The sequence below is a fragment of the Sporobolomyces koalae genome (assembly GCF_050403365.1).
Source record: "Sporobolomyces koalae JCM15063 DNA, S_koalae_JCM15063T_v1_ctg6, whole genome shotgun sequence".
In the NCBI taxonomy this organism is placed as follows: Eukaryota; Fungi; Basidiomycota; class Microbotryomycetes; order Sporidiobolales; family Sporidiobolaceae; genus Sporobolomyces; species Sporobolomyces koalae.
The window spans coordinates 476,621-497,968 of record NW_027481765.1 but is presented as its reverse complement, the minus strand read 5'-3'; the positions used below and the strand labels follow the sequence as shown (position 1 = coordinate 497,968).

General features: G+C 55.4%; 10 protein-coding genes across 10 annotated transcripts; 4 read left to right on the top strand and 6 right to left on the bottom strand.

Annotated features, from left to right (window-relative positions):
* Positions 1-63: 63 nt before the first annotated feature.
* On the bottom strand, positions 64-2,072 carry JCM15063_003970 (glycoside hydrolase family 16 protein; the record flags this gene model as incomplete). Its single annotated transcript, XM_076677014.1, has 10 exons — positions 64-208; positions 457-631; positions 700-791; positions 854-970; positions 1,034-1,055; positions 1,129-1,149; positions 1,225-1,363; positions 1,450-1,667; positions 1,735-1,928; positions 2,056-2,072. 10 exons carry the CDS (start codon positions 2,070-2,072, stop codon positions 64-66), a joined length of 1,140 nt encoding a protein of 379 aa, XP_076535996.1.
* Positions 2,073-2,681: 609 nt separating this feature from the next.
* On the bottom strand, positions 2,682-5,642 carry JCM15063_003969 (uncharacterized protein; the record flags this gene model as incomplete). Its single annotated transcript, XM_076677013.1, has 4 exons — positions 2,682-2,863; positions 2,936-3,454; positions 3,532-4,720; positions 4,785-5,642. The coding sequence occupies 4 exons, from the start codon at positions 5,640-5,642 to the stop codon at positions 2,682-2,684; spliced, it is 2,748 nt and encodes a 915-aa protein (XP_076535995.1).
* A 556-nt stretch (positions 5,643-6,198) lies between these two features.
* Positions 6,199-7,828, top strand: JCM15063_003968 (uncharacterized protein; the record flags this gene model as incomplete). The annotated part of the gene is made up of 4 exons (XM_076677012.1): positions 6,199-6,440; positions 6,584-6,693; positions 6,768-6,806; positions 6,873-7,828. The coding sequence occupies 4 exons, from the start codon at positions 6,199-6,201 to the stop codon at positions 7,826-7,828; spliced, it is 1,347 nt and encodes a 448-aa protein (XP_076535994.1).
* Positions 7,829-8,778: 950 nt separating this feature from the next.
* On the bottom strand, positions 8,779-9,167 carry PET117 (Pet117p; the record flags this gene model as incomplete). The annotated part of the gene is made up of 2 exons (XM_076677011.1): positions 8,779-9,003; positions 9,072-9,167. The coding sequence occupies 2 exons, from the start codon at positions 9,165-9,167 to the stop codon at positions 8,779-8,781; spliced, it is 321 nt and encodes a 106-aa protein (XP_076535993.1).
* Positions 9,168-9,358: 191 nt separating this feature from the next.
* On the top strand, positions 9,359-10,686 carry JCM15063_003966 (Bud13/CWC26 family protein; the record flags this gene model as incomplete). Its single annotated transcript, XM_076677010.1, has 5 exons — positions 9,359-9,593; positions 9,684-10,164; positions 10,236-10,314; positions 10,382-10,498; positions 10,594-10,686. The coding sequence occupies 5 exons, from the start codon at positions 9,359-9,361 to the stop codon at positions 10,684-10,686; spliced, it is 1,005 nt and encodes a 334-aa protein (XP_076535992.1).
* A 153-nt stretch (positions 10,687-10,839) lies between these two features.
* Positions 10,840-11,788, bottom strand: JCM15063_003965 (GNAT family N-acetyltransferase; the record flags this gene model as incomplete). Its single annotated transcript, XM_076677009.1, has 2 exons — positions 10,840-11,096; positions 11,191-11,788. 2 exons carry the CDS (start codon positions 11,786-11,788, stop codon positions 10,840-10,842), a joined length of 855 nt encoding a protein of 284 aa, XP_076535991.1.
* A 487-nt stretch (positions 11,789-12,275) lies between these two features.
* Positions 12,276-13,108, bottom strand: JCM15063_003964 (uncharacterized protein; the record flags this gene model as incomplete). Its single annotated transcript, XM_076677008.1, has 3 exons — positions 12,276-12,655; positions 12,756-12,883; positions 12,951-13,108. The coding sequence occupies 3 exons, from the start codon at positions 13,106-13,108 to the stop codon at positions 12,276-12,278; spliced, it is 666 nt and encodes a 221-aa protein (XP_076535990.1).
* A 215-nt stretch (positions 13,109-13,323) lies between these two features.
* On the top strand, positions 13,324-14,694 carry JCM15063_003963 (proline-rich nuclear receptor coactivator motif-containing protein; the record flags this gene model as incomplete). The annotated part of the gene is made up of 1 exon (XM_076677007.1): positions 13,324-14,694. One exon carries the CDS (start codon positions 13,324-13,326, stop codon positions 14,692-14,694), a length of 1,371 nt encoding a protein of 456 aa, XP_076535989.1.
* A 1,361-nt stretch (positions 14,695-16,055) lies between these two features.
* Positions 16,056-17,464, top strand: NTA1 (amidase; the record flags this gene model as incomplete). The annotated part of the gene is made up of 5 exons (XM_076677006.1): positions 16,056-16,147; positions 16,219-16,271; positions 16,482-16,568; positions 16,647-17,249; positions 17,340-17,464. 5 exons carry the CDS (start codon positions 16,056-16,058, stop codon positions 17,462-17,464), a joined length of 960 nt encoding a protein of 319 aa, XP_076535988.1.
* A 152-nt stretch (positions 17,465-17,616) lies between these two features.
* JCM15063_003961 (NAD(P)H-quinone oxidoreductase) lies at positions 17,617-19,276 on the bottom strand (the record flags this gene model as incomplete). Its single annotated transcript, XM_076677005.1, has 9 exons — positions 17,617-17,834; positions 17,935-18,124; positions 18,201-18,225; positions 18,316-18,393; positions 18,451-18,690; positions 18,778-18,903; positions 18,961-18,983; positions 19,098-19,206; positions 19,266-19,276. The coding sequence occupies 9 exons, from the start codon at positions 19,274-19,276 to the stop codon at positions 17,617-17,619; spliced, it is 1,020 nt and encodes a 339-aa protein (XP_076535987.1).
* Between the last annotated feature and the right edge of the window lie 2,072 nt (positions 19,277-21,348).

Sequence of the window (21,348 nt, the reverse complement as noted above, 5' to 3'; positions counted from 1 at the left end):
GCTCTTTCAAACGACACTAGCTCGAGTACCTCACGCAGGATCTTCGAATGCACTTGCAGACTTCTAGCCAATCTCGTACACTCGGATATAGCCGATCTCCCAATAAGCGTCCGAGAAATGCGACGGATCCGCCAAATAGTCCAAGCAGGTCGGGGCTTTGTCTCCGCAGTCTCGCTTCCTCACCATGTCAGCTCCAGCCCAATCCCCACTGTTGATGCCAAAGAACAGTGGGAATCAGTCAGCGCAAACACCAAGAGCAGTAGAACTAGAGAGTCAGCGGTACCACAACGTTGTATCTGTTCGTGCGCAGCCAAACAACAGGCCGGTCAGAACACCTGGCAATTACCGGATAGAGCGATCGGGAAAGCGTACCGATAATCATTGTCCTTCATCACCATACTCAAGAGTCTGTCAAAGCTTGCATCAAAGTCTGAGAGAGGCAAAGACAGGACGCACTGATCGGCAAAGTATTTCTCAATGTCGCATGACTTGCTCAACCAGCTGGCAGTTGGTTTGCCCCAGGTTGAGCGGTCAGGACTACCCTTCTGAATGTTGTCAGGGATGTCGGCTCTTGACCAGAACCAGACGTCGATCGACTCTTTCGTGAACGACGTAACGAGCACCCCGCCGCCTGTTTCATGTCCACACGAATACGCTCAGCAGAAGTCGCCGGGTCAAAGACTATGCGGTGGAGCCGACCTTTCTTATTGAATGGCTCGCCGTAAGAAGCGTCCGCTACTTCCCGAAATGAACACCCCTGATTCGACTGCACGTTCGCGTTGCAATCGTTGCTGTGAGAGTTTTGGTCTTCAGCTGGCAATTCGCTTGGCCTGGGTTGGATTTACATGCGCACTTCTCTTTGATCGGTTCACCGGTGATGTCAACACTAAGGTCCTGCTTGCAATTCGAGTCTGCTGTGTGCAAAGTGATGGAATTCTCGGGCTGATTGTTGACGCCTTCTATTATGTCTCTGTCGAAAAGTTGGCACGTATCAGTCGTCCTGCAAAAGTTTCTTCGCTAAAGAGTAACGAACATCTCGCCTCCTTTGGGCCAATCTGATTGAGCGCATATTCCGCGATCGTCAGCCAGATTCAGTCCAATCGTGCAAGCAGATGCGAATCGACATGCCTGGACCGTTTGTCCACCAAGCTACAGATAAAGAGAGGCAGCGACAAATGAACATTTCAGCGAACCGGCTTTCCGCTCGAACTGTTCGAGACATACCTGGCCAGGTCGCGCATCCGAAAGGCATCGCAATGATGTCTGCGATCACGATTGAACCAATCTTCATTGGCGCTTTCGAGTGTATCCGGATAGAATCTCGTGATTTGCCCGCATCGAGCTTGGTCGTGTTGTCGACTCTCTTGGCAGTCGCACGCCAGCCATCATGAATAGTCAGGTGCGTGTTCTCATGTGGAAGGAGTTTAACGAGACTATACTCAAACCTACCATGATCGCAGTTTCTGTCGTTGTCGAGATCAGGTTGGCAGATTTGGCGGCGTCCTGCGAAAGATAGTTGACTATGTCCGACAGGACATTAGCCTCTCTGTCGGGGATGGGACTCAAGCTGATCTCTGCTAACCGGATCCCTAGCCTCGTAGAGAACCTGCGGTTAGATGGAGTGGTGCCTTTCTTTTGGGCTGGGACCTGACTCACGTGTGTTGGGTCTGTCGGCAGATGGAATGAGATTGGGGTTTGTCATTCGTCACGCACACCAGGATCCACGAAACTCACCTGGTAAATCCCAGAATTCCCAACCATCGAAGAAGCCGTTTCCGGTCCAATCTTGCACAAGCTTGTACGGTCCGGAATTGGTAGAATTCGACTTTGGCGCACTTGACGTACTCGTAGAGCCTCCTACACCACAAATCGGGCCAAAAGTATCAGATCGAGCAGAGCGGGCGAATTTGACATAGAATCGAGCGAGCCTGAAGAAGAAGCAGAAGGCGATTTTAAGGAGGATTCATGTTTGATCGACCCTTTTCCCTGTTTTTTGTCTTGATTGTCAGGGCGAGCTAAGGAAAGAAGGCGAGAGTCGAAGCTTCGAAGGCTTACGGAAGCTGCGTTACCATTGCTTGGCGTTGAACTCGAGCCAGAAGCTGCTTTCGACTCGTCTGTGTTCCGGATGTAGTACGCTAGGCCAAGCAAGATCACTCCTGCGATCGCACAAAAGACATAGACCATCCGTTTCTGTCGCTCGCTCTTGAGATGTGCTCGACTATGCCGTCGTTCCTTATGCCGTCGTTCCTCATGCCGTCTTTCCTCCTCCGAAGCTTCCGAAGAGACGTCGGATTCGGTGTCACTAGATTGCGAGTCAGACGAGTGAGCGGTAGTCGAGTCGCTTTGCGAGTCGCCCGAGTCAGAATCGCTCCTTCGCCTTGGTCGATGATGATGGTGTGATCGCGCCATGACTGAAAGGAGCAGAAGTAAGAAGAGTAAGCACGAGGGAAGGCCATTGCGCCAAGGGAATCGAGCTGGGCCACGCGATCGACCTGTCCGTCGACATCCGCGGTCGAGTAGGCGATCCGAGCGGCGGAGCCAATTAACCGGAACGGCGTATGTGAATTACGTGAAAACAACAGGTCGCACTGCACTCTAGAGCCAACTCCTGTACTGCAAGATACCGAAAATTACCAAAAGAAAAGAAATCCAAACAGAAAAGGAACCCCCGAAACAATAACCTAGTTCTCGACTTGCATAGCCTCGGAGTGATGCGCGGCGGAATTGCGCGCAGACCGACGTGTCGTTGGCTTCGACGCGGATGCTGGAGCTGAAGATACGGAAGCGCGACGACTGGAAGGTGCAGACGTTCGCCGGGCAGCAGAGGGCAACGCAAATTTTGTCTCGAAATCGAGATCTTCGTCTGTATAGTACAACTCGTCTGGTCAGGCATCCGTTCCCATTGCGAGGATGAGATGCGGGATGTGATACTCACAGAAAGCCAAATTGCCCGCGCGCCGTTCACCTCCATCGATGTTGTCGAGATCGAGGTCCAATCCAGGAATCTCGTCCTCGTCCTCGTCATCGTCGCCTTCTTCGTCTCGCTCATCTGGTGTATTTCCAAGCTCTCGCTGTCTCTGCTTGAGCTCGACATTCTGCTGCCTCAAGGCCGAGATCGCTCTGTCGCGGCGCTCGATCCTCTCTCTCAAGATCTCGAGATACTCGTTGCTCCGCCTGAGCAAAGCGACCTTGCTCACTCCCTTGTTGGGATTCTCCGGGTCGACTTCGCCATTGCGCTGACCCCCAACGTTGCCTTCTCCCGGCCTCCTGTCCGCTTCGTCGGTCGAGGGCAGGATCGGGGGTAGCAGTTTGCGCAGTTCGTCGAAACAAAGTTTGAGCGAATCCCGACGTTTCTGTTCGGCGAGCTTGTGCGTCGATTTGCGGTTCTCAAGTGTACCACCGTTCAAAGGATCGGCATCCATCTTTGCGCTCGAGCGCGAGTCAGATCCGAGATCTGTTCGAGGAGCATATACGGAAAACGCGTCAATAGTCTGTGACAAACACGAACGAATGAGGCAGAGAATGACTGACCCAGAGTCCGGGTGTCATTGTCGGGAGATATCCGGGGACTCGGTGCGACCTTAGCCTGCTTGGCTGATGATTTCCTCGCTTCACTCGCTTTCCCTTTGCCTTTGGAATCGATCGCGCGCAACGCAGGAGACGCTCTAACCGTCGTCTTTCTCGCAGTCTTGACTTTGCCTGCTGCGGATGTGGTTGGAGGACCTGAACTATCGAGAGGAGGGATCCGGGTTGCGTTATCGAGTTCGGGCAAGAGCATGGGCGAGTTCTGAATCGAGCTGTATGCGGACCCGTGATCGTCCGTGAGTGGGTTCAAACCCGGCGAAAGAGACGAGAGTGTCGCAATGTCAAAGTCGGACGCAAAGTTCATGATTGTAGCAGGAGTAATCGGGTTGAATGAAGACGATGCAGACGAGGCAGAGGTTGACAGCGTTTGCGACGCTTGAGAGTGGGAAGGAGGAGGCGGAGGTCCCATCGGCTCGAGCTGATACGGCTGGGCGTTAGACGAGGTGAAGCTGGGCGGAGGTATGGGGAGGCCATCGAGGCCAATTCCGATTCCTGTACCACCATTGATGGAGAATGGTCCCGCAGCGAGATCGACCGGACTCGGCGTGTCAATTCCCGTGACGCATTCCGCAGGCGAAGTCTTCTGAGACGGTACCCCTGTACTCGAACTTGCGCTGAAGGTCCCCGTTGCTGACCCGTTCCTACTACCAGGGTTCGATGCACTGATGTAAGGGCTTGTCGTAGCACTCTTGCTGTCGTTCGACGTCGTCGTGCGCCGTTTGCGTCGATTCGGGTCGAGTGCTGGATCACTCGCTTTGATGAGCGGGCTCGGGCGCGCTTTCTTGTTTGAAGCACTCGCTCCGCGGCGACCGGAACCAGCAGCGGTATGAATGCCGACATCATGAGGGTGCATGCGGGGCGACTGATAAGGAAACACGTGAGGCGAACCGGGGGGCAGTTGAGTCGAGAGATTGCCAACGCCGTCGACGAGACCCTGCAAGCTGTTGCGATGCGAGAGGGACTGTTGGTGATCGGTTGCATACATCTGCGGCCCGAGCGCAGGAGAGGTCAAGGGCGGGAAGAAGTCCGTCTGGGTCGATAGCGGCAGGGGACCGCTCGAGGGCGGTAGAGAAGAGGCTGGCGTGAAAGCAGAACCGGGCGTCATGGCTGGTGACATGAGCGGACTGAAGACGAACTGTCAACATGATCGCGGATTAGTCGTGGACGACATGTGCCAAAACAGAGATGGACCTGCACACCTCGTTGTCCCTCCATTCTCCGTCTGCACTCGTCGATTGGCTTCCTACCGAGCGTTGTTGCGCTGCAAGCTGATTCGCTTGCACAATCGCTTGTGCCTGTGCGAGGACGTTCGCCATTTGCTGCTGACCCTGACTCTGGAGCATCGCAAACTGCTGCGCGAACACAGCGGCTTGTTGCGTCGGAATCGCATACTGCTGAGGTCCTACTGAGTAGGGATTCGGCACGAGCACAAACGCAGGCTGATGTAGAGACTGTTGCGGTTGATATCCCGGGATCGATTGGGTCGCACCGGCGTAGGCGGGCATTGGCGACGGAGCATGAGAACCCGGGAGGGACTGGCACTGCGAACCGCTGGGCGACGACTGCAGCGAATGGTTCTGCGTCGCATACAAGGGCTGTGGGGTGTACTGCTGGGGAGTTGGGGTCGGGGCACCGCCCGTGGCGCTGGCAAGACTCGCAGCGATGAACTGCTGGAATTTGAGGTTCAGATCGTTCTCGACGTCTCCATCCGCGCTTGTAGATTGTTGCTGGTGTCGCTGTGGGGAAGGGGCATTCGAGTACGAGCCTTCATGACCCTCAGGAACCGTCGTTGCCGTTTCGTTCGCGGCTTCAACCAAGTTGTCGGCGGGCGGACTCATAGCGGTTCCAGGCAGGGTGAATTCGGCCAAGAGGTCGGCAAAGTTGTGTCCTGGCGAGCGGGTGTGGTTGCCTGCGGCATGACTCGAGTCGTGCTGCGCCGACGCGCTCTGGGGGGACTGAGAGTACGAGAACAGGTCTCCGAACGAGCCAAAGTCGCCCTGGAACGGGAAGGTGTGGGTCGAAGGCGACACCGATCCTGAAGACTGCTCTGCGTTCATTGGATCTCGCTGCAGCGTCTCGTTGACCGACCGAGCACTGCTGGGAGATTCGAAGAGTCGACCGCGTTATAATTATCCCGTACTGCGGCAATGCCCGTCGCAAGCGGCGTTCGAAGCCTGGGCGAGTCGATGGCGCTACTCGAGACTCTTGTCGCTCGAAAGGGGCGCGTCGGGAGAGCGGTAGGTGGACTTCCGGCCAATTCAAGCCGGACGAGTTGACCAAGTTGGCGCTCCTGGTTCGGACCACGCGGTCGCAAGGGGCTGCTGATGGCGATGCCTGCTGATCCTATGAGCGGCAATAGCTTCGAATGGTCGAGAGGCTGATAGAGGACGGGACCGCTGAAAGCCGCAATGTGGTTCCCCCGGTAAAATGATTGCGAAATGTATCTTTCTCGTGTTTCGCCAGGAGGCTCTCTAGTGATCCGACTGTCTTGTACTTGACAGGGTATACCATGGGAGAAGCTTTGGGAGACCGACGAAAAATATGAGACATGTCGATGAACGACATGCCTCGCCGGTGTTGCGCCCGCCTACACCTTTTCTTGGTCAACCCACGATGGAATTCGCGCGCGTCGTCAAGAAGAACGAAAGCCCACAGGAGCAGCAGCTCGTGCGCCGTCAATCACCAGGGACCGGCACAGGCGGCGGTCAAGGCGGAGGGCGAGGAACGAACGCAGTCGACTCTCTCACGTCAGCCCTCGCTGGCGATGCGGTGAGCACCGCAGACGAGTCCTCGACGACTTCGACTACGAGCCAAACGACCTCGGCAGCAACTACCACGTCGGAAACCACATCCGAGTACGTGCCCGCTCTCTCCGCGTGCCTCACTGGCGACCCCTTCGCGCCTCGCCGCCCTCATTTTCTGTGCCCGGCGACTCTCGTCCGGGACTGATCCCTTCGCGCGTCCGCAGATCCTCGTCCGCCGCTGCCTCGTCTTCCAGCTCGTCCAGCTCGCAGGCCCAGGCCGAGAGCTCCTCCTCCGCCGCAAGTTCGAGCCGAGCAGCGGAATCGAGCGCTTCTTCCCGCACCTCTTCCACCTCGGCACAACCCTGTCAGTCCCGCTTCTCTTGCTCTTGCTACGGAGAGCATTCGACTGACGTATCCCCCACTGAGTGCGCTCAACAGCCGAGACCACCGTGACGAGCGTCATCACCCCTACTACAGGTGAGGCATGTACTGATCCGTGTTCCAGCTGCGTGCGACTGACGTCGATTCGTCCTTCCCGAGCAGTCATCGTCATTGGCACCTCCTCGATCACGTCGACGCTTCCTCCCGTCACAACCACCAGCGCGCGTTCGATTTCGGGTGGTAACTCGTCTTCGGCTTCGGCAGGTTCGCAACTTTCGACTGGCGCCAAAGTCGGCATTGCGGTCGGCAGTGCCGTCGGAGGTCTCGCAGTCCTCGCCCTTCTCGCATTCGTGTGTCTCGGCGTGCGACGCAGGAAACGCGACAAGCAGAACGCGGCCGACAACATTCTCTGGCCCGCTGTCGGAGATTCCTCGACCCTGTACCCAGAACAGGTCCACAACACGGGAGGAGCAGGATTCGGAGTCGGCGACGATGACGACCTCGATGGACCGGATGGAGCGTACCCGCACGAGATGAGCGAGGCGGCCATGATGGGAGCAGGAGCGGCGGGAGTTGGAGCGGCTGCCGGCTCGAGGTACGGTCGTCAACCGACTCTGCCGCAGGTGCCCCCTTCAGTCTACTCGTCCGAGCAGACAGGCTACCCGTACTCGACCGATGGTGGGCATCAGTACCTTGCGCCGTCCGTGCCCGATTCGTCGGCGTACGGAGCCGGCTCGTCTGGCTACAACCCGTCTGGCTACTCGGCACCTGGATCGATCAACTCGCACGCGCCATTGATGGCGGGAGGCGCGGCGGGAGCGGGTGCCCTTGCCGGCGCAGGAGGACTCGCGCACAACCCTTCGCAATCACGCCACACGCCTTCCCCTCCGCGCGACTACTCGACCGCAGGTCACTCGTCGGAAGAAGGTGGAAGTCAGTTGCCGTTCCCGGGCGAACCCGATTCAGACTATGCGGGTGGATTCGCACCGAGCGCTCGCCCAGTCAGTCCGACGCCGATGCAAGTCGGCGACACGTTCGGATCGGGTTACGACGAGACGGACAATGGCAAGCGATGGAGGTTGAGCGTCGTCAACGATGACCCGAGGGATCGGGATTGAGGACTTTCAAATGCTGGGTACGTGCTTGCAGTCCGAGCTTGAGACACGACGCAGCCTCAGCTGACCATCGGTCCTTACCAGCTCCAATATGTATCCTTAATTTTGCTTCGCACTTGATCCAACTCTTTCGCGCTATGCTTCGTACCACCCAACAGACAATCTTTGCCCTCCCTATCGCTTTCTTTCTCTCTCTTATTTCTCTTCCTGTCCCTGGTGGATCTAATCAACGATCCTCCCCTGCGAGCCGTATTTCCACTTTGAGAAACGCTCGACTGTACCCGATCTGTCTCTCCTCGTCGTGGTACACTTTTTACTCTTGTCCCTTTTTTCTCAACACTGTCTCTACTCCTTTAACCAATCGTAACCTCAAACGAACCATCCTGTCTTTACTCTTACAACCGTAGCCATGTAAAAACAATTTTTTGACCTCTTCCACCAATCTCTCGACGAGTCTTTCGCTGGCTCGATCGCTGCATCGAGAGAGAAAGACTTCTTTGCTCGCTCGCCATTCGTACATGTTGTAAGGTTTTCCGACTAGCGTCTCTGAGACGCTTCAGTGACATCGTGCCCCGTCCCGACACTCTCTACGTACCCCGTTTGATTTCAGGGTTCTTTTTTTCAACTTTCGAGATCAACGCGAACAGTTGATTCTGTCGATCCGACCTAGATTGAGGCAAGTTTTGCGCCGAAGACCCGGATATGGTGTTCCGCAAGGTCGATCTCACAGCGAGTTGTACGCGCTTCGTTTCCGGGTACCTCTTTGTCGGGAGAAAATGAACAAGGTTGGAGAGTGGAGATTGCAACGGTGTATGATACAGACTATCGGAGCGGAACAATCAATCCATGCCGAGTCTCTTTCAAGAAGAGAAGAATTCACTCACGACTACCAAGACAACAAAGGAAATTCAGTGCCGAAAGGAGCGAGGTATGAAGAAAGAAGAGAGAGTTTGTCAAGGTCTGTCGCAAGTTTTGCATCCAAAATCCATCCCTTCGGAACTCGTCGGCACTTGGTCGGGTTCAACTTTGCGAGGTTCGACCACGGGGTTCGAAACATGTTGAACCGATTCGAGGTACGCTCGTTTCTTTGCTTGGTCTTCGAACTCGAGTTCTCGCAGACGTTGTTGCTTCTTCGCTTGCAACCTCTGTTCGTCACGAATGACTCCCGCAAACATGGTCTACGTATTGAAAAGAATCTCGTCAGTTCCTGTTCTTAGGCAAAGGGTGAGGAGAGATTGAGTAGTACTTCTCGCTCTCGGACTTGGATCATGTGAACTCCCCAGATGGATACGCCAGTGAAGACGACCGAACCGATGAAGAAAGTCCTTGCTGTCCGACTCATGGATGCTAGAGCTTGAGATCTCGAGACAGAACAGGACCGAGTGATTCGAGAGAGAAACGGGAGAGAGTTGCTGATCTTGCGCGATTTCGGCATCTTGCACTGCCACTTCGCACTCGACTTCTCACGCCAGACACATCGAGCCCCTCAGTGGTGTCTCTCAACTCTACAGCAAGCGTAGAACTTCTAGCAATATGGGCAACGCTGACCTGCAAGCGTACCTCGCGTCGAAATACATGTCGGGAGCGAAAGCCGACGCGATCCTCGAACGCTCGGCAGACGCCCACCAAACCAAGAAGCGCAAGAAGAGAAAGGACGTTGGAACTCCTGTCGCGAGTACGAGCAGTGGAACTGGGTTGAGGATCGCAGATGACGATGATGCAGGTTGGCACAAACCTGATGCCGACGAGGATGAAGACTTGAAACCAGGTGAGAGCAATCATCATTCCCTAAGGGCAAGGAAGGACTCGGCGCTGACGCTCAAAACCGCACGCGCATGATGGTCACCAAAACCGATAGTCGTCGAAGAGAGGCGAGGTCATTTCAAAGCGAAAGCGCCTGCGACTTCGACGTGGGCGACTATTCGAGATGCAGATCCTCAAGCACAAGTACCCGTCGAAGAGGAACCTCCGATACCCGAAGATGAAGCGCCCGTGGTCGTTCCTTCCCGAGGAGGATTGCAATCCGCAGCCGACCTCAAACGGGAACAGGAACGCCTAGCAGTCGAACAGGAACGAAAACGGATCAAGCGACAACGGGAACAAGAAGCGAGACGCAATAACGATCAAGAACCCTCGGAGCAGGAAACGACTGTCTACCGAGACTCGTCCGGGCGCAAGATTGACATGAAACTGCAGAAAGCCGAGGAAGCGAAACGCAAGCGACAGGAACTCGAGCGCGAGATGGCCAAGATGGAATGGGGCAAAGGTCTAGTTCAGCGAGAGGACAAGGAGCGCATGAAACTTGAAGCACAAAAATTGGCGAGAAAGGGGGTCGCCAGGTACGCACATGCCCCCGGAAAGCATCATCCAGCAAGCTCGCGTTCCGAAACTCACTGTTCGTGCTGGACAGGTACGCTGATGATGAAGAGATGAACGACGAGCTGAAAGAAGTCGAACGTTGGAATGACCCCGCTGCCAACTTTCTCACCGTAAGTTCATACAATGTTACTTTTCTCGCTGTTATCCGAGCACTTACATATTGGTGTGGCTGTGTAGAAGAGCAAATCGGAAAAATCGAAATCGAAATCAAAATTCCCAGTATACCAAGGTCCTCCACCACCTCCGAACCGGTTCGGGATCAGACCTGGCTACCGGTGGGACGGAGTCGATCGCGTGAGTCTCGAGCTCTCTATCTCACTCTCTGACCCTGTTGCCCTGTGGTGCACTTGTTGTTCCAGAGCTGATTTGGTTCTTCGTCGATTGATCAGGGTACCGGGTTCGAGGCGAAATACATGCAGAAAAAGAACTCGGCATCGATGTACAGAGCTGCGGCTCATGCGTTCTCGACAGAAGATATGTGAATGCTACTCCTTCATTCCACCTAATCATCACGAGAGCGAGTAAGCAGACGCTCTGGGCGAAAGTTTTTCTCTGTCGTTTCTGTGTTTCGGAGTTACAAAGCTTGCAGGACATTTCTTTATAATTTCGATAAGTGTCTCTGCTAAGTTTGAATTCTAAGCTTCTCTCGTCCATTCGAGCGTGCACTCCTCCCGTTTGCCTCCGCCCCGACTCTCGCTCACTTCGAACCAATGCCGCATGCCGTTCTGCTTGAGGCCGCACTTTTCCTGTACCCTCACACTCGCGACATTGTCGACGAAAGCCGAAGAACGGATCGTGTACGCGTCGAGGTACGGGATGTAGTAGGATTCGATCAGAGAAGCTAAGGCCGCCGTCATGATCCCCTGCCCCTGGTATTTCGGTAGGAGGTAGTCTAGCAGATCACCACGAGAGGAATCAGTGCTTGAACAAAAGATGGAAGAAAAAGGAAAGGAAGCAAAATTGGGTTCGAGAAAGAAGAAACGTACAGCCGAAACTCCAGACCAATTCGCGGTCTCCAACCTTGCGTTCGTCATTCTCTCGCTTGAGTCTGTCCCGTTCGTCGACATCTGCCACATCGCGGAATATCCACCGATTGATACCAATCTCTCCAATCCATTCTCCCGTGTCCTGAATCCTGATCGTCGAGAACGGCAACCCTTGTTGGATCGGTTCCAATTCGACTTGATCTCCTTCCTGTTCGACTTGTTTCGCCCAGTTGTTGAAGACGTGTCTCGTTTCCTCCCATTTCATGTTGGCCCAGTCGGCTGCCATCTCGCGCGAGTATGGGTACGGTGGTCCGATCAGTTGCGACGTGACACTCCAATCGTTGAGACATTCTGTCTGTACGTCAAAGTCGGTTGGTCTCGCCGGAGTCAAGATCAATGAGTACCGTGGGTGGGACAAGGCGAGGTACGGTTCGACTTGATCGCAAGCTTCAACGGTCGATTCGGTAGAGGCGGAATGAAACTTGAAGGGAGTACGCTCCGAGATGGACTCTTGTGCTAGACGCGACAAAGAGAGTCCGAATCCGACATGCTCACGCTCAGTAGAGTGGGTATCGGAACGAGGTGGGGAAGTCGACATTGGGTAACACACGAGAGCGCAAGCGAAGAACAGATAGCTAGTCGGTGTACACAAGCTTGCGATTGAAAGTGGTCGAGTCAGGCGAAAGAATCGACAATTGGTTTGCGCAGGAGCAAGAGTCAAATCGCGCGCGCAAGAGACCGCGTGGTCGCCAGGTTCCGGACCAAGTCGACGCGAGCAGAGTCAAGCGAGATGCGGCCCATTAGTATCCGAGGTGAACAAGTCAGGCGCAACGATGGAAAGCGAGATCAAGGTGGTTAATGGACATTTGCGTTTGGAATACAAAAACAGGGTTGTCTCCCAGAACATGTGAGACAGTCCCTGAGCTGAGGCATTGAGAGGGATATCTGTACGCTGGCCCAATGCTGCTGCAAATTCGCGAAAGCCTCTTAAGTGTTCCGAGCGGATTCGGCTTCGGCTTTGATGCAGCTTGCTCGAGAAGGATCGATGTCGTGATCAAGGTCATCTACAAGTCTCGCTGCGAGCATTAGAGACCATGCTCGTCCATCCACTCCATGATTTGCTGCCACCCATGCTCGTCTCGCTCCGCAACAATTGTCCTCACGAGGCTGTCCTCGTCCGGTCCGCCAAAGTCCGTCACGAGACGATGCAGTGAATCCTGTCCATCGCGCGAGATGACGGCGACCGGAAAGAACGGTTCGTAATCAAACTCGTCGACGTCGGTCGGGAAAGCTCGAGGTATCCGGGTTCGAGCAAGAGGGGCGGGGACAGGTTGATCGAGCACGAGCCCGGAGAGTGGATGAGACGAGACATAGGTTTCAGCGAGGATCGAAGCGGTAGACGATGCAAAGACGAGCGGGGGGAATGGCGAAGACGTTGCGGGATCGCGCAGAAGGGAGACGAGTTCTGCATAGGGAGTGCCAGATGAGGGTCAATACATACGCGATGAGCTTTGTCATGCGCGAGCAGGCGCTCGCCGCTCTACGCGAGACGGGTCCTGACTTGCCTTGCTCGAGCGCAGAGAGGACGCTCTTCGACGTCTTGGCCTGGGCGGTGGCAGCCTGGGGATCTAGATCGAGCACGAGAGAGGAATAGCCTTTCGACGAGAAGCGCTCAATCCAATCATGCCAGCCGCTGCGCCGGTGCAACGAGCCGCTTCAGTTTCGAAAAGCAGAGCGGTGACGCAGCGATGGCGGCTCACGCAGAGTCGCTCGCGTCCCAGCCTCGGACCGATACGAAGCAGAGCGGCAGTGCAAGCGAACGAGGGCCGGTCGACTCGACAACGCGCAGGGTGGACACTCGACGATGCGAGCAGCGGGAAGCTGAGCAAGCGAGACTCGCTAGGCGTGACCGGAGCATGTGCGCGACTAGAAGAAGCGATAGGAGGCGACACGGCAGCAGGGGTCTGGGCCTTGCAGCGGCCGCGCTAAACGAGCGAGGCGTGCCTCTAAGTCTCCTCTCCCCTCACTCACCTGCCCGCCTTGCCTCATCGTATGCTCGAGCGCTGTCCGCGTGTACTTCCACCACTCACGCTGTTGCTCCCCTCCTCCCCTGCCTGTCGCACATAGCCCCCCATGCCCTCTCGTTCACAGCCGCTCTTGTCTCCGACATCGCCTGCCCGCCAATCTCCCCAGCGTTCAATGCCGAGCCGAACGCAGCCTCAGTATCACCGCCAGCTCAGCAACGTGCCTGGCATCATCAACCTGCCGCCTTCGGGCAAGGGAGGCGAGACGCATTCGTCAATGGCGTCTTCTTACTCGCCGCGCCAATCTCGCCACTCGGCCACCAAACTCGTGCATCAGAGTCTGGGCGAGAAACCTGTACCCACCCTCGACCACTCCCTCCTCGGGCAGTCTCTCGAACCCAAGAAGCGTCGGCGGCAGAAGAAGGCGCAAGCGAGCACTGCCACCGAGGACGCGGAGGACAGCCCGGTCGCCCTGGTCGACAACGGAATCACCTCCTCTGCCCCGCATGACGACGCGAGTGTCGGTTCTGCGTCTCCCAGCAAGGCTCGTCGCTCCAGGAGAGGCCGAGGCTCGCGCCAGACCAGTCCGCCTTTGCCCGACGCCTTGCTCGGCGTGAGCCCGCCTGCGTCAGCAGCGTCCGCTTTCACCTCGACCACTCCGCCGCAAGCCGAGCCTTACGCGCTACATGCCCACTCACACTCGGTCCCACCCGAACTGCCCCAGCACCACCGCTCGCACCACCGCGCGGAGATGGATGCGTGGGACATGCCCGTTCTCGCTGGAGGCGCAGGCGCGCACCGCACGTCCGAGCCGAAGGAGAACCTCTCTTGGCAGCAGGAACTGCTCAAGAGCGCGCCCGTCAACACCGTCTCGCGCCGAGGCAACAAGGTCTCGGACTCGCCCGGATCTCGCGCCGGCCCTCGCAATCCCGCTCGCCAGTCAGCCCCGACCTCGCGACAGCACAACGCCCGTCCTCCTCTCAACACATCAGCTTCAGACACGAGCATGTCGACGACAAACCCCTCGTTGAATTGGCAGCAAGAGATGCTTCTCCAGACCGACCTGCAGACTTCGGCATTGACGGATCGTCGCGCGAATTCCTCTTCGCCCATCAAATCTTCGACGGCTTACGTGCATGGTCAGAGCCACCAAAACGTCACTCCGGCACGCCAGCGCCAGCAACGCATCAAGGACAGCATCACGTTCGGCTTGACCGATCTTCACTTGTCCGAAGCTGACGACTACTCCGCGAAAGAAGACCCGAACTTTGCGTCGCCAGTGTCCCGCCACAATTCGACTTCGAGCCGTCGTACTCCTCGTCGCGTTTCTCCCCCGGCTGTCGCTGCCGAGCTCGTTACGCCCACGAAACAGCAGGATCAGCTCAGTCTGGGCCCGCGCTACGCCGGACCTACGTTCCACAATTCTCCTGCGCCGAGCTCGCTTCCAGTGCCTTCCTTTGTCTTGCGTCGTCAGACCTAGGCCAGCCTGTACTTCGTGCTTCTCTTCATCTCTCTGACTCTGCGGGACCTTGTCAGTTGACGCTTGTCTACCTCCCAGGCCCCCACTTTCCCGTGCATCTTTCCGTCTTTCTCTCGCTCTCGCTTCGCCCATCAGTACTTGGCGCCTTTCTCGCACTTTCCGCACGGATCTCGACAATCTGACATCGCCCGACCAAAGGTCAAACCAATACAACTCGATCCGACACGATACACCATCCCCTTGTCAATACCCTCTCTACTGCACGATTCCTCTCTCACTGTAGCATCACTCGCTTCCAACCACGCCACGGCTCGCACCCTCGCTAGACCTGATGCACCGAAAACGCAACATCGTACTCTGCCTTCCTTGCCACTATCGCAATCTTCGCCTCGTCGTCTCGCACCAGACTCCGCCGACCCAGATCGGCGCTCGGCGGATTTCTTCTTTCGTCTCCATCGACTTTGTCGTTTGCCGCGTGAAACCGGGTTTCGCCGGGACTCGAGGATCTTGACGCTGTGTGCATCGGTGCTCATTTGTTTTTTCCGTTGGGTTGTACCTCTCCTTACGACGGAACCTGTTGCTACCATCAAAAGGGAATCGAAGAGCTTGGATGGGAGAGGGGGGACGGAGTCTGACCGACTCTCCTTCCCCCTCTTTCGCCTTGCCTCTCCTGGTCAAAGTGAAGGGGGAATCGCTTACATGTTTTTACGGTTGTCGTAACAATAGCCTCTGTCGGCGAACCGAGAGGGACAAGGGTTTTCCTTCGCGTTCCTCTCTCTTCTCGATCGCCTTTCCACGTTCACTGTTGACCATTTCTGCAGTCCTCTGTGTTGCTGTGGTTGTTTGTGTCTTTCTTTCTGTCTGCCTGTCTGTGTTCTTCTTCCGTTGTCTATTGTTGTCGACGTCCTCCCCTCTCTCGTTGCTCCCTGTGTACATCCCCCTCCTTTTCGCCCCTCCGCTCCACCACGCGAATGCCTCGCCATGATTCTCTCTCACCCCTCTTTCTCTCTCGTTTGCTCCGTTTCCCTTTGCTTTTCTTCTACCCGACACCGTTACCCTTTTCGAGTCCCAATTCAACTTGAGACCTTTATTCTTTCACTCTTCGGTGTTTAAGTCCATGTGAGGGACATACGATGCGGTAACGGAGTTCACGCTGTTCTTCGCTTGCGAATTTCGATTCAGCGGGACGTGCTCGGCAAGGACTGACGCCGTTTACATTACTACGTCACCGCCGAAGAGAGTTCGAGTTTCAAGGTATTTCACGACCAAGTTAAATTAATCAAATCCGGCGGAGTCTAGAAGGCACCTCTCGGCACCTGCTTCTTCTCAATCCTCGGCTCCCTCGTCAGTCTCGACACAGAATGACCAGCTTGAGAGTCGCGTGTCTGCAACTCGACCCAACCTTCAAGAACCCGACCCAATCAATCAGGCGTGCTGATGAACTGCTGGAAGGGTGAGTGGAAGCGTCTCTCGGGCGAAAGCAGCTGGCCGTCCGTCATTTCTGACGCGTTTCGCGCTCGTCAGGGTGCAGCCTGGCACGCTTGACTTTCTCGTCCTGCCAGAGATGGCCTTCACCGGTACGCTCTATCGCACTTGCCCTTGCATGATGAGGTCCGTCGGCGTCCCCCGCCGGTCCTTCCTCAAATTTACCGCGGCGGCACGCGAACGGATCCGTACCCCACATCGCATGGAATCCCGGGATGCGACTCGACTCTCGAACCTTGGCTGACGATCTCATCTTGTACTCGGGCTCCATATACGCGTCTTTTGATGTTCTCGGGATCCAGGCTACTGTTTCGAAACGAGGGAAGACATCGCTCCATTCATCGAGGAGGTCCCTGCAGGAAAGAGCACGAAATGGGCCATGAAAACGGGTCAGTGCTGGCCACTCGGCCGCTCTACAACCCTCCAGAAAGTGTTGACGAGGATCTTTTACCGCACGTCGTTGCTAGCGCGAAGGCTGGGCTGTTACGTTCAAGTCGGAGTTCCGACTTTGGCCCCGCTCAATGATCTACCAGTCTCTTCTTTCGATGCTCCCACCGTGCAAGACCTGTACTACAATTCGGTCGTACTCGTTAACCCGTTCGGCCGAGTCGAGACCGTGTATCACAAGCATTTCTTGTATGACACGGACAAACCGTGGGCAACTGCCGGAACCAGCTTTGTCAGTCTCGACCTCCCCTTCCCTCGCTCTTCTCCTCATCACGACTCTTCCGAAGGTGCGGCTCGACGTACGTTCAAGTACGCACCAGCGATCTGTATGGACTTGAACGCCGAAGCGTTTGACGAGTCGCTCGAAAAGCTCGAATTCTCGAATTTTGTCAAACGCAAACAAGTTGACCTCGTCATTGCGAGCAACGCGTGGCTCGACTCGGAGACGGTCAAGCCTTCCGATGACGGAGCCGAAGCGGAGCAAGTTCGTGAAGCGATTCAGGCTCAGGACAGTTGGGACGAAGTGAGAGGTCTGGTCGGGTACTGGGTGTATCGAATGTCGACCAACTTGGAGGAACCTGGAGTCGCATTCGTCGTGTGTAACAGGATTGGACAAGAGAAAGGTTAGTCTCGAACGAAACTGAGTCTGTTTTCTGTTCTCCTAATCGAACTGACTTGAAAATTTCTTTTCTTCTACTTGAATGCATGGTCAGACTCGACTTTTGCAGGGTCCAGTTGCGTTGTGGAGCTCGGAGATCGGCCAACGGTGATCAGTCATGCGTCGAAGCGGACCGAGCAAGTCATTGTCGCGCAAGTTCGACTACCATCTCGAGATTGAAGGAACGCAGCAGCTCTAGAAAGCTCCCCTCGCTCCAAGTCCCTTGTTGTATCTATTCTCGCATGGAAGCGCCTCAATACCTCGAACCCATAGAACCCTAATCGATTGGGTGTATTTCTTTGTTCATTTCGTCTATACACGCGATCAAGTGTTCAAGCATCGATCGTGCAAATGATCTTGCCAATGTTTTTCGCTTGCTCCATCTCGGTGTGAGCGTCCTTGATCTCGTTCCAATCGTACACCTTGTGAATGACAAGATCCAACCCTTCCTCGCCTTTCGCTTTCGCAAACACTTTGCCGAGCGCTTCTTTGGAGAAATCTTGCAACAGCTTGCCTTGGTACTCGAGCGATCGGGAACGCAGGGTCGTACCTGTAGATCGCGAGCTAATCTTGGGTTAGCAACAGAAACCCGACCACTGCAGGGCCACTCTCCTTGTCCAGGAGAGACAGTCCGTGTGGAATGAACTTGCCTTCGATTCGCAACCGCTTGTACAAGATCTGGCTCAGGTCAAGAGGGTTCTCGGTTTTGATACCGCCCATGAGTCCGAGAAGAACCATTCGACCGTCGCGACCGAGGGACTGGATGTTCTTTTCCCAGTATGACGCGCCAATGAAGTCGATGACAATGTCGACACCCTTCTCTTCGGTAAGCTTCTTGACCTGAAAGCGATAGAATCGCATCACGCAGAGTCAGCATTAAGAATGGCGCGAGGGTAAACTTAACTGGATGACGCACTTCGTCGGCAAAATTCTGAGTCTTGCTGTTTGTCAAAGGGATGAGCCAAAGTCAGCCGAGCGAGAGAATAGTCAGCTCGCAATAGACGGGTTGAGCATGCGAGAGTTCGACTTGCTAGTTCACTCCTTTTGCGCCGTGCTGTTCAACGAAGCGTACCTTTTCGTCTGTGCCTGCAGTGGCGATCACGAGCTCGCTAAGTGGAGATTGGGAGTCAGCTCGAGCGGTGGACGTGAACTCGCGCACAACTCACGCTCCGAACGCTTTGGCAAGCTGAATTGCTGCAATTCCGACTCCCGATGCACCAGCATGAACAAGCACTGATTGACCCTTGCGCATTTCGGAAATGGTGAACAGCGCTTGGTACGCGGTGAGCCAGTTCTCCATAACGGCAGCGGCTTGAACCCATGACACGTGCGAAGGTTTTCGAACGACCATGGAAGCGGGAGTTGCGATATACTCGGCATAGGCGCCTCCCGTTGCGAGACCGAAGCTGATGGAAATAGCAACATCAGCAAACAAGCGCATCTGTCAGGTTCAGAAATTTTTCTTTCGGGAACAAGAGTCGAGTGCGACTTACACTTCCTCACCAACTTGGAATTCACTCTCTCCGGCTTCTTCGATAGTACCGCTGAACTCGACACCAATGATCGGGGATGCGCCAGGAGGGAGAGGGTATTTGCCTTGTCGCTGCATGATGTCCATACTGCAGCATGGCATTAGTTTGTCTGATGATCCGAAAAGCACATCTCAACTCGCTCACCGATTGAGTCCAAACGCCTTGATCTATATCGAGCGAAAGGACAATCGCGCGACGAAACACGGCATTGCGGGGAACAGGTAGGACAGGTCAGCTCGTTACACGGGATACATAGTGCCAGTAGAGCCAGTCAAACGCACCTTGACAATGACCTTGCCATCTCCTTTCTTGAGCGTCGGTCGCTCAAATTCTCCGAGGTAGAGTCCTTCGGCCGTGTCGCTTTTGCCGTCCTTGACGAGGATCGCTTTCCTGTGTAACCGGCTTGGTTCAATGAAAGCTATTTTCTTGTATAGCAGCGCATTACTTACATTTGAACCATGGTGGGCTAGTCGAGGCGGAGTGGAGGAGATACAGGTTGTCATCATTCGGTCACAGGTATCCGAGATGTCCGAACTATTACTCAGTTCTGACGCTATCTGGCCATTGGTCGCTCTTTCAGTAGCTACAAAGCAGCTAGTGTCTAGATAACATGGAGATGACCTGGATTTACGAGCTTGACCGCTCGCGCCTAATTCGACTTCCGCGGACTTAAGGTCATTGCAATATCTTTTTCCTTCAACGGGGCTTGGTGCATGTTGAACGTTCAGGTTCTGGATACAGGTGACTCTTGTAGCTCTGGGTTCAACAACATGGTATGACGTAGGCGCGTGCACGAACAAAGGAATACAATTTCGGGGGCTCGAGGTATGCGCTGACTCTCTCTTCTATACCATCCATTACATCCCTCTTGGGGTGGATACAGCACAGCTCGTGCTCTATCCTCCTGCCGAGCCCACTTTGATCGTGGTAGCGCTCTCGCCTCGCGCAATTCTTCCGACTACCGTGCTCGCACCCCCTCCACGCGATCTCGATCTCATCACCGCCGTCTCGACAATGCCGTCGCCTGTCCACCTCAGATCGATGGGCAGCTTGGGCTTCGCATTAACCGGATCATTACGCGTTACGCTCGCTTCGCTCCTCAGCATCTCATAGAAGTGCTCGACGGCGGCAATCGAACGACAAAGTGGGTCTCGACCCTCTAGACCCTGAGCGAACGGTACGCCGTCAACCGCAAGTGAGCAAGCCAAGCACTGTAGATACGGTTTCGACCCCTTTCGCGATCCCGCACACATAAGTCCGGCGCCGCAAAAGATGGGCTTCAAAACGATCTCGAGCTGTACGTTCAGACGGAATATCAGTTGACCCTTGCAGAGGTCAAATCAAGATTTGTAAACAGCGGTGCCGTCACGGTGAGCATTCTATCTGTGCACGCGAGCTTGAATTGTAGATACTGATCTAAGGAGTGTGCCAGCTCGGATTTTTTTTTTTGGCCGACTAGCGATCGTGCTAGACGGTCGCAAGAGTCTCGACCTTCCCGCGACCGCAGACACCGGTACGCGTGGTGCTGCAGCGGTTTTCAACACGACCGAGTTTAACCAGAGGAACATGTCGCCCTTTGGAACCGCCATCGCGAACTCGACTCGCAGCGACGCCAGGAAGTTCGACTGAATCCTCGCCAAGCTAATCGTCGAGTTTCCGGAGCACTTCCGCGTCGATTCCCGTTCGCACTCTTTTGGAACGGACAATGCGGAAATCCTTGCCGCTCTCGACGCGCTCAGTTTTGACGAGGGAAATATTCTGGAAGGGATGCCAAGATACGTGCCGGTCGAGAATCCCGCTCGTGAGGCGAGGCAGCGATAACGACGATAGCTTCACGGACGAGGCGCTTGACTGGCACGCGCTTTGGCATCCCCTCATGGACTTCTCCCTCGTCAGAACTGAGCGCGTCGAGGGCGGCAAGGATTTCCGCATTGTCCGTTTCAGAAGGGACAGAACGGGAATCGACGTGGAAGTGCTCCGGAAACTCGACGATTAGCTTGGCGAGGATTCAGTCGAACTTCCTGGCGTCGCTGCGAGTCGAGTTCGCGATGGCGGTTCCAAAGGGCGACATGTTCCTCTGGTTAAACTCGGTCGTGTTGAAAACCGCTGCAGCACCACGCGTACCGGTGTCTGCGGTCGCGGGAAGGTCGAGACTCTTGCGACCGTCGAGCACGATCGCTAGTCGGCCAAAAAAAAAATCGAGCTGGCACACTCCTTAGATCAGTATCTACAATTCAAGCTCGCGTGCACAGATAGAATGCTCACCGTGACGGCACCGCTGGTGCCGTTGCACTATTTTACCTCTACACGAGTCAAATGACAACCCTGGACATACAGAGCCAGATCGTTCTGCAGCTTGTCCTTTGTGGCGCCAGATATCGTCTGCGGGACCGCCGAAGGAGTCTTCGCAGCGTCTGTCTCCTCCGGCGTGCACGATTCGCGATTGTTATCGAACCACTTGCGTTGGGTGAAGAGCGCCCTGGCCCATTTCGTCATCCGAACGCCGCCATCGAGGACCTGCACGAGATGCCG